The sequence below is a fragment of the Lissotriton vulgaris genome, chromosome 2_2 (genome assembly GCF_964263255.1).
Source record: "Lissotriton vulgaris chromosome 2_2, aLisVul1.2, whole genome shotgun sequence".
NCBI lineage: Eukaryota > Metazoa > Chordata > Amphibia > Caudata > Salamandridae > Lissotriton > Lissotriton vulgaris.
This window is the reverse complement of record NC_141688.1, coordinates 12,658,997-12,675,858: the sequence shown is the minus strand read 5'-3', so window position 1 is coordinate 12,675,858 and position 16,862 is coordinate 12,658,997. Positions and strand designations below refer to the sequence as shown.

Below are 16,862 nucleotides of genomic sequence, written 5' to 3'. Positions count from 1 at the left end.
CTCTCCCTTTGATGCAACGTCACATGTATTAAGCTTCCTCCCTAGTGTCCACAGTGGAGCCAGGGGTAGTTTTGGACATGTGCACCTGCAATCTGAAGTTGAATAGGAATCAATTTGTTTTACCAGATACGCGACTTATGCGACTTATGCCGGCGCTCTACGGAGATGGAGTGTACCAGCCTGTGCAGGAGCCGTATCTTCCAAACCCAAGAGAAATTAGCAATGTGGCCATGAAGGGGAGAGCCGGCCTTCCTTCCACCAAGAACAGGACCGTGCTCAGTGTGTTTTTCGGTAAGCAGAGTACTCAACATTTGCGTCTTCCTAATAATAAATACTGACTGTCCTAACAGATCAAACCATAAAGATAGGCCTCTAGGCACTTAGATGAATGACTCTTGCCTGCACTCATACTGCAGTCAGACATATCTGAACAAGCAAAGAGGTGAACTGGACATTTTTATCAATATTTAGCTGGCCCCTAAGCTAGGTATGTTGCATTGTTTAAAGCTTCTTATTATACAGCGTCAGTATTACCTAATATTGCCAGAGGTTTTTCTCATTTGATGTCTGTTTCATTGATTGATTTGAGGTTGTGTATGGTGCATACACAGCACTTTATCCTCTGGGTGCTTCACATGAGTTACTGTGCGTTAAACACATGCAAGACAGGGACAAGAATGAACATTTAAGATAATGCGTTGCAAGATTAAACTATAGGTGTAGGAATAAAATACAGATTGTACAGGCTCTTAATAGTGATTTTAGCGACTGAGGGCAGAAGGGATGCTGCACATAGAGAGACCTTGATGGGTGCCAGAAGCTTTTTTGGACTGTTCGATGGTCTTGCATCATGAAGTCTAGCCTTGGCAGGACCAGAGCGGGAGTGACCACTTTTAGATCTTTTACAGGCAATTATGGTGTAATTCTCCTGATGAGTCTAACGTGGTGATTGCCATTTTTTCATACCAAGTAATATCTATGCCCGCTCACCTTGAGATTGAGATTTCTTCTATCCCATCCTAAACCTTAATTTAAGATCACTTTAATGTGTACAGTTTTAAAACACGAAATTGGCCTTTCAAGCAGCAAGCATTCACATAATTTACTGTTCTCCCTCGTACTCGATTTACGGAAGCTGTCCAGGCTGCATAGGCACTCTTGGAAATTCAGTCTGACTCTATGATTACATTCACAAAGGACACTTCAGGCAGTCATATGTAGTACTTCATTATTGTAGTATATTCGTATAGTCCATACTAATATAATAAAGAGAGAGCCCAAACCTTTGAGGCGGGTAATCTCAGGAACCACAGCACCAATCACAACACCCAATACAGCGTTGGAAAGGGCAGTTGCAGCAGAAGGACATAGGCTATGCAGGCGCCCACCATATACATTTAAAAGGTAAAAGAACCGTGCCAGCAAAGTAGTCCCTAATGGGCGTGTCTGCGTTGTACTGTGGGCGTGTGCTGGGGGCGTGACAAACGCTGGGGGCGTGTGGTACGTTCCGCCCTTCATGCCATGTCTCATATCGTCTGAAAATCCCACACTGCTCCCTATAAATCCCCCTGCACCCCATAATCATAACCCACCCTTACTCCTCAAAATACCCCAACACCCTTAAACACTAACCCATCTTAACCCTATAAATATAACCTGTACCCCAAAACCCAAACCTATCCCTAAACCCGAAAAATACCCCTGTACCCCAAAACCCAAACCTAGCCATGAAACTTTAAAATACCCCTCTACCCCAAAACCCAAACCTACCCCTGAACCCTAAAAATAACACTGTACCCCAAAACCCAAACCTAGCCCTGAACCCTAAAATAATCCTGTACCCCAAAACCCAAACCTACCCCTGAACCCTAAAATACCCCTGTACCCCAAAACCCAAACCTAGCCCTGAACCCTAAAAATACCCCTGTACCCCAAAACCCAAACCTAGCCCTGAACCCCTAAAATACCCCTGTACCCCAAAACCCAAACCTACCCCTGAACCCTAAAAATACCCCTATACCCAAAAACCCAAACCTAGCCCTGAACTCTAAAAATACCCCTGTACCCCAAAACCCGTACCTATCCCTAAACCCTAAAACGACCCCTTAACCCCATAACCCAAAACTATATCTGAACCCTTAAAATACCCAAACACCCCAAAACATATACCTCAGTACCCCAAAACATATACCCCTATACCCATACTTACCTTATCCAAACATAAAAAACATGCTTTTACCATTCATGCATTTACAACAAATTTCGTTGTAAATGTATGCATGGTAAAAGCATATGAAATGTAATGCCATGCGTTATAATGGCATTGCGGAGTCATGGTACTTTCATAATGAAAGTATGCGAAGTGATGGTATGCAGAAAGAAAGTTGCGGAATAATGGGTGTTTACCTTCCCCTGGTAAGTACATTGGTGGCACAGCGGCCCACATCTCCAGCAACATACTCATATGTTTTTCACCACCCATTTGAAAAATGCACAGGTCTCTCTCATTGATGGCCAGCACCGACATACACTTTTAGACACACCTCCCGCCACAAGTTCTAGAATTGCGAACTTTAGAGCTGGGGAGCTACGTTCGAATCTCGGCATCAGCTCAACATCCTGTGATTCCAGGTAAATCGCTTTGTCTCCCCGTGCCTACGACAAATGAATGTGTTCTTCTATAATGTAAATTGTGCTCATGCCATGTTGTCGAATTCACGCTATATAATATTGCAAGGAAAAATAAAGTAGGGAAACTCGAGTTCACACACTACTGAACGTGCACTCTTAAGTGCATCAGCAGTGCACTGTGAATCCGAGCGTTTCACAGGCCTGTCACAGATAAGAAATGCTATCAAAACGAAATCCTACAAAACAATATACTACTGGCCGGCAGCAATTCATACCCGGACAACGTCGCGACGGGCTGCTAGTCTTTAATAAAGCAATTTCAGTTCAGTAAGGTACATTTCTCCTAAAGTACAAGAAGGAGTGTGCTGATATTCATTTTGACACAATATCAGTTCAAGTTTACGCACCACAAAGAAGTCTGTACAGTATCTCAGCCCTTTCCTTTCTGATTTATTGGACATGCTTGGGTATTCGTGTCCAGAAAGCTATTATACAAGCTTAAATATTCAGGATCTCATTTATGAGGTTTTGCCTTAGGGCTGCACTCACCTACGGTAAAAGAAAAGGGCAGCCTCAGCCTGGTGAATAGCAATGAACTAATTAAATATAATTTTCAATAAAAAATTACAGAAATGAAAAGAGCTTAATAGATGAATAAGAGCTTTGTGCAAGGATCCAACGACTATGACTTGACGAGAAAAGATCAAGTCAGCGCGCAAGTACTTTAGCGATGCCTTTATATGAACAAACAGCATGAATTTGATTCCCAATGACTAGCAGTCTTTGCAGCAACAAAAGCAAGGGATTTAACACCTTGGCTGCTGTGGTTATTTTTCCCCTGTGCTGGAAATTCATTGATGCCGTATATTCATGACGAGCTCAGCTCGTCATCAGCACACGACCACCGTGGCTGATGACGAGCTGAGCTCGTCATCAGCATTGAAGGGGTTAAAGAAAATTCCGGCTTATGTTCTATAAGGTGAGTGGGAATCAAAAACACGAGATGGTGTTTAACATTCTCATGATTAACAGGACCGCATACATATTTATGTCATTTGTTGACCAATCCTCTGTCCAGGAGGTTATTTAGCCATCACACTTGGAAGGAATGCTCAACCATGCAGGCGATCTTTAAACTCAAATCATGGACGGAATGGCAGGTGGTTCTAGTCCCAATGACTTTCCTGCAAGCATTTTTAAGGTAGCAATTGATAAATGGATCACTTATTTGGCTCCACTTAACTTCTGCTTACAGAATGCACTAGTGTCCGAGAGTCGTAGAGGATCCCTCCTAGTCCCAATACATAAGAAGGGTGCTTGAGATAACCCTGAAAACTTTAGACTCATTGCCCTGTTGGATTTGAGGGGAAATGCTATGCAAAAATCCTCCAAAAGGAATTGGAGGCTTGGGTACAACATAAGAAAATAAGTCCCACCACACTGACTGAATTTCAAAAGAGGCAGGGTATGGATATCAATCTACTATGTATGTTCATCCTAATCAATAATGCGACTGAATGAGGGCCCGGCAGCACTATAGTACATTTGTTGATTTTGCAGCAGCCTTTGACAAAGTGGATGGACACCTGCTATGGGCCCTACTGGATGCATGGGCAACTACACCACATCTACTGGATGCAATCAGGAGCCTTCGTAGAAATACATGGGTAAAAGTACAAAATACTATTAGATGGGCCCACTCATCCAAGATTTATGTCCAGACACCACAAAGAAGTCTGGACAGTATCTCAGCCCTTTCCTTCCTGATTTATTGGACATGCTAGGGTATCCATGTCCAGAAAGCTATCATACAAGCTTAAATATTCAGGATCTCATTTATGAGGTTTTTCCATAGGGCTGCACTTCCCTACGGCAAAAGAAAAGGGCAGGCACGCGCCGTATCTATTAGATACGGCGCAATCCTGTCCTTTTCCCCTCCGCAGGAGCACAATGTGCAGCCATGCGCCAGCGCATGCATCTTTGCGCCATGGTGCAAGGGTGTCTGTGTTGTGGGGATGATTATTTTTGTGCAGGAAGGGAAACCTTTCTGTACAAAAATAATCACAAGAGGGTTTTTCCTTTTTTTGTGTGCTGCAGAATGCTGCACACATAGAACAAGCATTTGCAATGCATCGGTATCGCCTTTGGGACCTTAGATGTATTTAGCTCTACAGTACATTAGCCTATTTTGTAACCTGGTGTAACGATAGAGGTTTATTGCCTGTATCTTGCCAACCCATTAAATTTTTAGATTTCTTTCTATTGGGTTTGGCAGGTTCTACTACTAGAGTGCATAGGACATTGATCCAAGCCTTTATAGACCCAGATGTGGCCTCGGTTTCACCTCTGCCTCTCAACGTTTGGGAAGCTTCTTCCTCAGACAGCCTATTTCCCACTGACCAGTTCCTTCTTAGGACCTATACCTAGTCCATCAGGCTCTAACAGCTGCTCGTTTCAAATCATTAAAATCAGCAGACCTACAGTTTATTTCTACCAAGGTTCTACTTTTGGTTGCAATTCCTTCAGGCTGTACAATAGGGGAGATTGGAGGTGTAATAGCATCTCCTCTTTCCTTAAGGCTCACTGAGAATAGGGTTATCCTATAGACCCAGTCCTCTTTTTCTACCTTAATCCCTATCTAAATTCCATTCTGAGGAAGATCTTGTCCTTCCTGCCTTTTACCTTGACTCTTCCTCCCGGAGGAAGAGAAGCTACATACCTGGATGTTTGAAGAGCCATTTCTATCTATCCAAGCAGAAGAATTATCTTACATTAGGTTGACTTACTTTTTGTTACTTATGGTCTCTCTCTGGAGCAAGTTATTCTGGAATGCATTGGATTGGATTGTGTTGTCTTCCTCTGTGAGAAAATGTGTAGGAATATGCTGACAATTTACACATCAACTAGTAAACTTTCCCTATATGGGTGGTATGAACTGTGGTGGACATTTTAAGAACACCAAGGTATGGTTAATTTCTCTATTAGTATTATTGGAAAACCTGTGCCAAACAAGCATTGTGTGATTATGTGATTGTGATGCGTTTTGGCAAGTGAAACATTGACCTTTTTCCTGAATGACCACACCAAAAGCTAATTGTTCAATGGTTGTTTGGATCAAACATTGATACCATAGAGTACCAATACCAGAGACATTTTCATAATTCAGAACTCTAGGTGAACTCTTTTGGTCTATTTCGTTGCAGTCCATGTAATCACCCAGTGTCCCTATCGCTGAACTTCTCAAATCCGGAAGCTATTCCATATCCGGTCCATCAGTACTCAATAATGCCTTTCCTACTTCTCAGGACCCTTGTCCCCGAAATATTGTACCAGCTCTCACTGGTGCCTAGCTTCCACAATTTCAGGGGTAAGAATCTGATAATAAACTATCCGCCTGATTCATCATTCTCCCATTTTGCGAGGCCCTAATAGCGATTCATAGCGAATCGCTATTAAGGACTCGCAAAACGGGATTCATGTAGGAATCGCAATATTTTTTGCGATTCCTACACATTCTACATTTGCGATTAGCAAATTGTTAATCGCAAATAAGGAAAGACTCCCCATTCATTCCTATGGGCCAAAAGGCCCATAGGAATGAATGGTGAGTATTCCTTATTTGCGATTAGCAATTTGCTAATCGCAAATAAGATAGCGATTTGAAGGGTGCCAGGGGTGTCCAAAGGACACCCTGTAGCACCCCTCAAATGAAATTTTACACAGGTGTTGCACACACACATGTCCAAAGGACATGTGTGTGTGTAACATGCAACTCAGAAAAATGCATTTAAATGCATTTTTCTGAGTTTTTTGCAATTTACCACGAGGTCTGACCTCGCGGTAAATTGCGCCTAGAAATTGCGAATTCGCAAATTTAAATTGGATGTTGAATTGCATTTAAGGAATCTCAAATAGAGATTCCTTAAATGTCATTCCTCGCAAAATTGCGAGTTCGCAATTAGCGATTTTTACATTTGGGATGCTGAATCCCAAATGCAAAAATCGCTCTCGCAAAGGGCCAGATTCTCAGAATCTGGCCCTTTGCGAGCCGATTACAGCTTGATGAATCAGGCTGTATGAGCAGTGGCAGAATTGCCAATGTCTCTAAGGATGTGCATTACAGCCTAGGAGCTTGAGAAAGCGGCTTTGTGTCTGACCTTGGAGAGAGGAGCTCTTGTGTTAGTGGCCAGGTGTGCCATGCCCCCAAGTCCTTAGAACATGCCCCTGGGCCAGGGAGAGTGTGAAGCAAACCGGGCCGAAGACGGCTGTAATGCCAGAAACCGGTCCCCGGGAGCTTGTTTCCTTCCCAGTGTAAGAATTGGCTTTTGTAGTTTGGTTTGCCCTGTTCCCATCATGCACTGGGACAGGAACAGACTAATTTGCATAAAGCCAGGTTCTGAAACTGGGATGGTGCAGTGAGCTAAAAAACGGTGTTGGATCTAGCCCTGATCTCTTGACTGGGTGAGAGCTTTCTGCTTAATTCAGAGACTCTGTCCCTCACCACCCCTTGTTGTAAATACAGGGAGAGTGTGAGGCAGCCTCACCACGAAGATATAAGTTAACTTCTTCACCAAGGAAAGGGGAGCGACATCAAAGGAGGGAGCGAGGGCAGGAATACAGAAAGAAGCAGTATCCAAATGATGTACATTGTAGAGGAAGCAGCCCTGGGTTTTCCTAACGCAAGCAGCTTGTCCTCTTGCATGAAGTATGGGAAGCGCAGCAGTCCACACATGGCACCCGCTACCGCACAGCATGTAAGAGAGTCGCAACTGCATTCAGAATCTGTGGCAGTAAGGAGATTGTCGGTAAGGAGACTGTCGCTTTTACAAGAATGTGCACAATAAAGTGGCCGTCGTGGGCAGGCTAAATACAATTTATAAATGACAAAAATACAAACATAAATGAAAAAGTTCTACAAAAGAAAAAACAGACGTACAGACACATTCGGCTGCTATGCAGTTTAATGTTGGGAATGGAGTTGAAGTGTGGGAACAGGATATCATGACTTGAATAGGCTATGACAAAAATACTCTGCTAAAAACCGTTTGCAGAAATATCGCTCCCCTGCAGCTAATAATATAATACCCACAACCCAACAGAGCGACAGTTTTGTAAATTAGGCTATGATGCTGTATGTCTGTGGATATTTTGAAATACAGCCTTCTCATTATTCGCAAAGTTTTATTATTGCTCTGTTTTAAAATAGCACCGTGAGTACACATGTTCCATTTGAGCATTATAGAGTGCAGTAAAACATCATTTTGACCAGGAATTAATAGCCCACGAAGAACTAGCGGTAGAAACTCGTTTTCTTTGATATGGAGGACTGTAAACATAGCTCAGAGTTCTTACTTAGTTCGCCCATTCTCACAGTTGGATTTTTAACCAGACCATAACAACAACACTGAAATGTGAACTTCGCTATGAAGATAATGATCAGTTAATGGAAATAAATCATTCCATTCACTGTTTGATATAGTAGGTGAACCTGTATGTTTTATGATATATGTTTTTCCAAGCAGTCGTAGGCGCCGGCTCCCTGTTAGCTCCCCATGTAGCGCCATACAAGATCCCTGCATGCAGTCAGTGAAGCAGAGGCAAACTGCAGCACCCTGCTGGTGGGGACTGAAAACATTCCGACTCACAGAAGAAATGTTACATTGTGAGGAGCATTCACTGGCGGAATCCCCTCCTACAGCCTGGAGGAGGAAATGAAGCCATCCAAGGCTACTGCAGTCAAGATTTTTCTTGAAATTGCAGGATTTCAGTTGCCATCGAATCTAAAAAAGCCGAGCTACAATGTGACATATTTAGGTTCTGGTGCCAAAAGGGATGTACGGATTCCTTAGTGGCACCGACCCAGCCTTTCTGTAGTTCGAGTAGTTGTTATGCAGGATATGTATGGTTGCCATGCGCAACAGTGAAACACCTTCACATAGGCAACACTTTAAACCCACCCTGTGCCAACCAAGCACAATGAATGACGCAGTGCACTACCAATCCATGCAGGTGTGGTGTACAAAGCATCATGCACCGTAAATATAACTACAATACTGAATAACTACAATATATATTATTCATACTGGGATAGTCTACTCAGTAATGCAGTCAGGTGTACTCTGGGTTATGCCTGTTGCATTATGATATTTTGTGCACAAACTAAGAACGTGGTAGGGTGAGGTCGAGACCAGCTTGGAATCCGAAAGTCTCTCTTGGGACTGTGACCATAGGGGCGTAGAGTATCACAATCTTGGCCAACTATACGTAGGGGTGGGACACTCGGGAAGGGCTAGGTTTGTACTGCTTCTGGGGGTGCCGATCACGCTTTGGGAAATGCTAAAGCAGTCTCTGTTCAGAGCAGATTGGTTAGCGGGATGAGTATTTTCAGGTTTAACTGTCCCACCTGGGTCGAACTTCCTCCCTCCCGGGTCTATATCAAAGATATCTTCAAACAATATCCCCGCCATGGTTCCTTGCAGTGAGGGGGCACTCAGCCAATGCTGCTTTCCTCCTAGTGCACTCCGTCCAGCGGTCGTACAGCATGCTAAGTGCGCACCATTCTGTTTCCGGGTCACAGCCATTGAGACACATTGTCAGCTTTGCCTGACTCCAAGATGGCAGTCCCCTTTGACAGCTTTGAACAAGTCTGCACTGTCTGGTTATGCGTAATTTACAAAACCGGAGCATCTTGAAACAAAGGAAAGAGTGGCGTGAGACCTACAGATTTCCCCGCAATGTAGCCTGGGAGCTGAGGGGTGGAAGGGCGTAGATGGGAGTAGTGGAAAAGGAGAAAGAACCTGTGGTCTGCTACAACACATTGCCAGCCATTAACATGGAAGCAGTTAAAGCGGACAGGTCATACGTCGCATTTCCGGAGTAAAATAGTCCAGACTACATTCCTATTTAACAAGTATTTGCAATGCAATAGGACTCGCATTTATGCAAGACCTATTGCATTGGAAAGTGGAGTGCGGGCAGGCGGGAAGGCACGAATGGAAGGAGGGGGGCAGAGTAGTCACAGACTGCAGGGGGGGGACACAGGGAAGAAAATAGTGTTCCGAGTAACAGGGCTGATAGCCATGGAAGGATACAAATGACTGACATGGCCATCATGGGGAGGGACTAACAAGTCAAAAATCAATCAGAATGCAGCATTTAGAATGTAATCCAATCCAGAAAGATGGGCGGAGAGAGGGAGGGGCTTAAACAAAGCTTCCCTGCTATAATATATACCTCATGTCTCAACGAGACATCGCAAGCTCTGCCTAGGCAGACCCAAAAAGGAAAAACGAGGCGAAATAAGGATATTTCTCTTTGTGCCTCCCTCATGTCTCCCCTGGGGAGGTATAAACATTTGGCACTACCTCAGATTTACAATTTCTCATAAATCTAGGGAGGTGTCAAAAGGCCATGGATGTTGCTGGGAACGCCCCCAGCAACACCCATTGCACGCCCCTTTAACGCAGAACACCGTTAAAGGGACTGATATTTATCAGGCAGCATTAACCATTTCCATGCGGCCGCGATTCCCCTGCTGTGCTGTAAACAGCACGAACAGGGGCGGGCTGTGACGAACCCCAGCCGTCATCAGCACACGAGCACCGTAGTGCATGACGGTTGGGGTTCGTCATCAGCTTGGAAGGGGTTAAGCCAAGAAAAGTGACTTAGTGCTGCTTGATAAATATCATGCAGGCTTCTGCACCATGCAACGTCACAAAAAGTGACGTTCTGACGGCGCGAGGGGCCTCATAAATGAGGCCCTCAACATCTATTCTGGGTAAGGTTTTTTGGTGGGTGCACACTGTGATACATCACAAGCATGCAAACACAAACAATGAAGATAAACTATGGCTCTGCACTGAGCTTGTGACCTGGAGAGCATGCTTGGCCATTGTCCTAGCATCTGAAACTTCTGAAAAGTGCAAAATATAGACAGCATGACAAAACCTGGTGAGAAGAATAGTGCCCTATATAGAAAATGGGAACTTTCCCAATAGGCTGTAGCTTTGAAAGCTTAGCTGGTAAGAGACTGACCTGCCCCAGCACTGCCAGAGTTTCAGATACACGGCTATGCATGGCTATTGAAAATTATCAAGATTTGCTATTAGCCTAGTATGCTTCAATCCCCTTGTTTAAACCATGGGATGGTGAAATGAACCACCCACAGAATTGGTGAAATTTGGTGACTCCCTGTTACTCCTGTAATGAGGAGTTCTGGCCAAATTCCGCTAATCTCCATGTGGACATTTTTTTCTTCCATCGAGGGTCCAGAAATGTGTGCTGGTTGCGAGTGAAATTTGGCATTCCCTTCCGCTTTCTAATGTGGGTGGTCGTGAGCTGTCACGGTTAGTGGTATATGCGCTTCTCAAGTGGGTTTTCTACTCGAGCAGCAGTAAAATCAAGTTGCGATGTTCGTCTGCTCTTGCACACCGCATGTTTCCATGCGTGCTGTTTTTTTTAGCGCTACTCATGCTACCAGCACTAATCTGCAGTGCGAGCAGCGCAACATGCATATTTTGTGCCCGTTTGTAGAACTCTACAGAATCTTGTGTAGATTTTATGTAACTCAGCGGAATTCTGCAGAGTGAAACTCCTTGAGTTCTGCCAACCCCTACTTTAAACATCAACAACAAAGCAGCTCACAAGGGCATTTATTCTAAGGATGACAAAGCAGTTTGCAGGTAGTCAATATGTTTTGTTAATTTAAATCTCTCTTAAAAAGGAAGAATGCACTCATTCAAAGGCAGCTGAGCCTTATAAGAACAGTGATAGAAAAGATGGTGTGAGTTTCATGAAAGGAGAATTTGGAAAGACCTAATTACAGTGTATTTATTATATTGTGTGTAATTAGAATGTGCTTGTTTTCAGTAGAAATCTTTATAGTTCCAAGGTCTATAGGGCCAGATGTACGATCTTAAACGTGAACAAAATCCATTTGTAAACCATTCACAAATTACTCACTCCCGAGTTGGGGTAGTTATGCATTTGCGTAGGGACCCCTTCTCCTTTGTGAATTTGCTGGGGAGCAGACATGGTTCTGGGGACCCCCACAAAAAACGCTTAAACTAGCTTTTGGAAAAAGTCAATCTTATTTTTAAATGCAGTCCTGTTACCTTTAAGAAAATGGGCTGTGTTTAAAAAAAAAGTTTAATTTAATAAAAAAGAATCACAGCCATGGAGGTCTGCTGACATTAGTGGGCTAGCATATCTGTTATGCCCCCTATCATAGTGAGTAGCAATTCACAATTTACCTCACTGATATTCATGAAGTGGGTCGGATTACGAAACACCATGATTTGGAATTTTACGACCTGAGCCAATATTAAATAGGTTGATCTGTAAAATTCTTTACTGGTTGGAAAAAAAATGGTTGCAATTTGCAATCAGTATTTGCAACACTTTTTCAGAGATGAATGATGTTACAATGCGATCATTTTGATCGCGGTACATTACATAGCTGTTTTTACAACGCAAGTCGTTACAACGACTTGCGCTGTAGGACGCTGGACTTAGGAATAGTATGATTTACTATTCCAACTCCAGCCTTCGTAAGTAGGGAAGGTATTGGAATAGTAAATAACACTGGGGCATATTATCAAGGGGGTTTATCTCCGCTTTTTTGGCTTTAAAAGCCAAGAAAGCGGAGATAAAATGATCTCCCTATTACCAAGCTGTCGCTAACACCAGTTAGTGACAGCTAAAAGGAGATAGCGACCATCTTGGGCCCCGCTTTGCATGTCAGTGATATTTATCACTAATGACATGCAAAGTGGGCGTGCCAAGATGTTAGCGACTGGAAACAGTCCCTAACATCGCTATCTCCTATTACCAACCTTTGGAGATATTCGCGCTAAGCGCGAATATCTCCAAAAGCTAACACCTGCCCTGAGCAGTTCTTAGCCATGTAATCCAATGGTAGGTGGATAACATGGCTAAGAGCATTTGCTCGATAATGCATGAATATCGCTGACTTTTCAGCGATATTCATGCATTGCGGCCGTTTTTTATCGCATTTGCGATAAACCTTGCTAATAGCAAGGTTTATCTGCGATAAAAATCGCCGATGTGCGGCGATAATTTTTGTCTCTAAACAAGTTAGAGACAAAAATTATCGCTAGTTGTTGGTAATATGCCCCACTATTCCTTAGTCTAGAGCGCCCTCCAGTGCAAGTTGTGGTAACGACTTGCGTTATAAAAGCAGCGATGTAAATGTATTGTGGTGTTTTTTGACCGTGTTGTTAAGGTTAGTTCCCCTTTTTCAGTACATCTGGCACGTACTCATGAAGTAACCCTTGAAAACTGAGAACAGACCCCTCAAGTTTTTCTATCATCTAAACAGTGGTGGCTGGTCATTTTAGGAGGGAAGGGGGAGGATGTGACACTTACACACACACATACACACTCACTCCCATCCATGCATTCACACACGCGCACACACACATCCCTTCACAGCACTCATTACCTAAAATTCAAATGTACATACACACCAAACATTAATTAAAAAAAGAAATCATACTAACTTGCATCTCGGCCTCGGAGGTACCAGGAGGATTGGGACTGCTGCCTTCCCTCATTGGCTGACCTATGGTCAGCCAATGAGGGAAGAGTGATGTGGTCGGTGAGATTGCTGACCCACCCCACTCTGTGACGAAGTGTCACTGATTGACAGTGGGCGATTCAGGGCTTAAAACTGAAGCACCCAGGTCCAAAGCAATGAGTGATGCTACATCTCGCCACCGAGGGGAAGGGCCTCATGGAGCTTTGCTGAGCTGAGGAGGTCACACCCACAGGAGTTGCGACATCCTCAGCTGCGTAAAATTCAGCTCAGGCAGCCAGGAGCTTGTGCATGTAGCACTTGTATAGCTCCTAGCTGCCCTACCTGAAAAGGAAGAGTGTCTATCAGGCTGACCTCTGCTCAGCCTGACAGACACTGTTCTTGAGGAGCAGAAGGTGAGGAGGCATGGCCCCTCAGCCCTAATGGGCCAGCCACAGCTGCATCTAAATGACTTTTGATATAAAATAACAACCAAAACATGGGTAAGTAGCTATTGCCCCAGGTGACAGCACTTAGTATGGGAGCTATTCTCCCACATTTGTCTGCACTTAATTACCTATTTGATTTTCTCGTCTGGTCAATTTTAGGCGGTGTTTGCTTTTTATTGATACTTAGTAAATGGAATAAGTAGGGAGTGGAGGTCTTTTTTTTAGCAAAATATTTTTGATGATAAGTTCTGAAATATTTTCCCCTTTCATGTCTGGGGCGATGTCAACAGTTATACATGTTCTCTTATTTATCTCTTGCCCTTGCTATAGGTTACCATGTTATATCTGAGATACTGGGTGGAGGTCATTCCGGCTGCCCTGCAGAATTCCTAAATATTCAGATCCCAAAAGGAGACCCAGCCTTTGACCCCAAAGGCACTGGGAAAGCGGTTCTTCCTTTCCAGCGGAGCAAATGGTGCAAGCAGACTGGTCAAAGCCCAAACAATCCACGACACCAGGTAAATGTCTGAATCAGGCCTGGCTGAGCAATTGTGGATGTCTGGTTTGACCCGAGCTGTGAAAGCTTACAAGTGTGCAGTTCAATACATAATCCACCAGCACAGCTGGGATCAGTTCGTTGATGGGCCATTAGACTGCTGTTACTTTCCACATGAAGTCATGTAGTTGGGCTTACACTAGGCTCCTGGGCAGTTCTTCATATTGTAATGTTAAACAACCATTGGCAAATGAAATGTTAACCTGTGGAAACCAATATATGCATACTTAATGTAACCATGCACTAGTATATCGAAACTAGATCTATTGGCATAGTGAATTGTTGTTTTTATAGAAATTAGAGGGATTGTAACTGTTTTTTTATTTCATACCACCTCTTCAAAATAATGCTGTGGGCTTCCATGTGTGGCGGGGGAAATGTGCATTCAGATGGTATATACATGCTCTCAGTAAACAGGAATGTAATTGAAAACAGAGGTCAAGTGAATGGGATAATGAGAAGCAAACCCTAAGGATCCTGTATGCTGACAACTCCATGTAGCTAGAATATTGATTAATTGGCTGCTTATAGCTACATTGCCCATTGAAAGAGATACTATATGGGGTCTTCGCTTTGCCTTGAGCACTTCAGTTTATACATCAAGCCTTTTGCACCATGAATGCAGCAGAATGGTACTCACTTTCGTCCAGTGGCTCCGTGGCGTAGGAACGGGGGTGCGGTCCACCCCGGGTGTCATTACTGAGGGGGGTGACGAAATGGAAAAAATATGTGTTTTAAACACATATATTTGCCATTTTGTCAAGCCGGGGGTGGCAAGAAACGTTTTGCACCACTGCAGTGGCTGGCATTACAAAATTGCTTTTTAAAATGATGGCTTCTTAATTTATAATTCCGGTACCATTCAGCCATTTCCAGTAGTCTGACAATCAACGCTTGATTTTGTCCAGCATTCAGGATATAAATATTGACCAGCCGGACATACTCTGCTCCTTTTCGAGCTATCTATCAAACTCTTTCCACACCAGATCCTGACAATATAGGGTGTTATGTTGCCACTAACTTATACGATTTACTTGAGTTAAATCTCAGGAAAATAATGGTAAATATGAAAGGAATATTAGCGCGCTGGAACAGTCTCCCCTTAAACGTTACTAGAATGGTCATCATTCTCTTCTCAACGTGTTCCCAAGAGTCCTCTTTCTCTTGATGCAATCACTCTGAACACTGACAAAGCCCTACTGAAAAAATGGCAACCCTTACAAGTACCGTTTGCCTGGTCCCATTAGACGTGCATGGCTCTCCTGCAATAATGGCTATTCAACGTAGGCAAGTCTGTTCTTTCTTTGGAGCTTAGTGTTATAATCTAGAAATGGAAGCTCCTGTGTGGATATCAGTCAGGTAGCCAAATCTTGTAGGTTAAAGATGTAGATTTATGGTAGAAGTAATATCTTGGTTACAGGTAAAGAGTAAACACCTCACCAGGAGAAGCATCCCTGTTGCTCAGCCCACTCTCTTCAACTGACATTCATACCAACCAGGCACTCATCGACATTCCATTACATCACACACACACAAACACACAGACACATGCACACACATGCATGCACACACATGCACCTACGCGCACACACACTAACACACACACACTGGCTGTAAATCATGGAACTGGTACTGTGGAGAGGAGGCATAGCAACAACGACAGGTTACAACACTTAGGCTAGTTAAAAAGTCTTTTATCAATTCGAAACAATCGTAACATTGATTGAAAGGTCAGTCCTAATTGTTCATGGTGGAATGGTCGCTGAGGATTAACTACTTGACTGCACGTCTTACTCGTAACTTTGGCACAATGTGCATAGAAGGTATTCACTTACATATGTCATACTATCACCCACGTACAAATGCAAACTGGGACTCTTCCTACCCTCCCCAACACATTGCAGAGCTACTGTTACACGGAAAGAAGATATGGAGGGCACCCTCTATCACTTGCTACTATCATCATTGTATCCCAGTAGGTACCATTGTCAAAACATGAGGGCACTTTAGCATTAAGATACAACCACAATCGCTATGAGGAAATTCACTTACTGTAGTGGCCTGAAGACTCTCCCCTAAGGGCACTGCTGAAAGCTATTTCCATCTGTTCTAGCCAGTCATCAGCCACCAACCATCCGTTCCACTGAACCTTTGTACATTATATTTTGCGTGCCTTGGTAGTACTGATAGAGCACAAAAACAGGCGATACCCTCCACAGAATTGCAGATGTCCAGGTTCTCTAGTTAACTGAAACAATAACAAGGTAGCTTAAGAATAATCAAAAATAGAAGGAAGACACACCTGGCCATACAGTGCAGGCACTTCCGTCCCTGCAGTCAATTTATATTTTAATCTGGGGGTGTAAATCTACCAATATCCAGGTTTTGCACAGACGCAACCTTTTTTTCTAAACTGTGTGGATTTTTTCCTTATTGGTGAATAGTTTAAACATCATAAGAATTATACCACAAGATAGGGATCATAACTATTCTGCAAAACATAATTGAATAACTTCCCAAAATGCTATTTTTTAGCCCGTTTATATTTGTTTTTCTGAATCAAATGCATCCAGCTCAGGCCACCTACCTCCTTCTCACAAGATTTTTGTAAGGAATAAATCTTATGATTTACAATGTACTTTGACTCTCATTTGAGTTGAATACTCAATGCCTTCTGATATAATACATATAT

At 43.3% G+C, this 16,862-nt stretch overlaps 1 protein-coding gene across 4 annotated transcripts in view; it reads left to right on the top strand.

Moving 5' to 3' along the window:
• Positions 1-16,862, top strand: part of LOC147728937 (dual oxidase 1-like) — a 992,769-nt gene that overhangs the window by 400,329 nt on the left and 575,578 nt on the right. For all 4 annotated transcript variants that reach the window (XM_086959175.1, XM_086959177.1, XM_086959176.1 and 1 more), the window contains 2 exons: positions 127-291; positions 13,945-14,132. In XM_086959175.1, the coding sequence (XP_086815301.1) occupies positions 127-291; positions 13,945-14,132 (353 nt within the window). The remainder of the gene's footprint in view (positions 1-126; positions 292-13,944; positions 14,133-16,862) is intronic.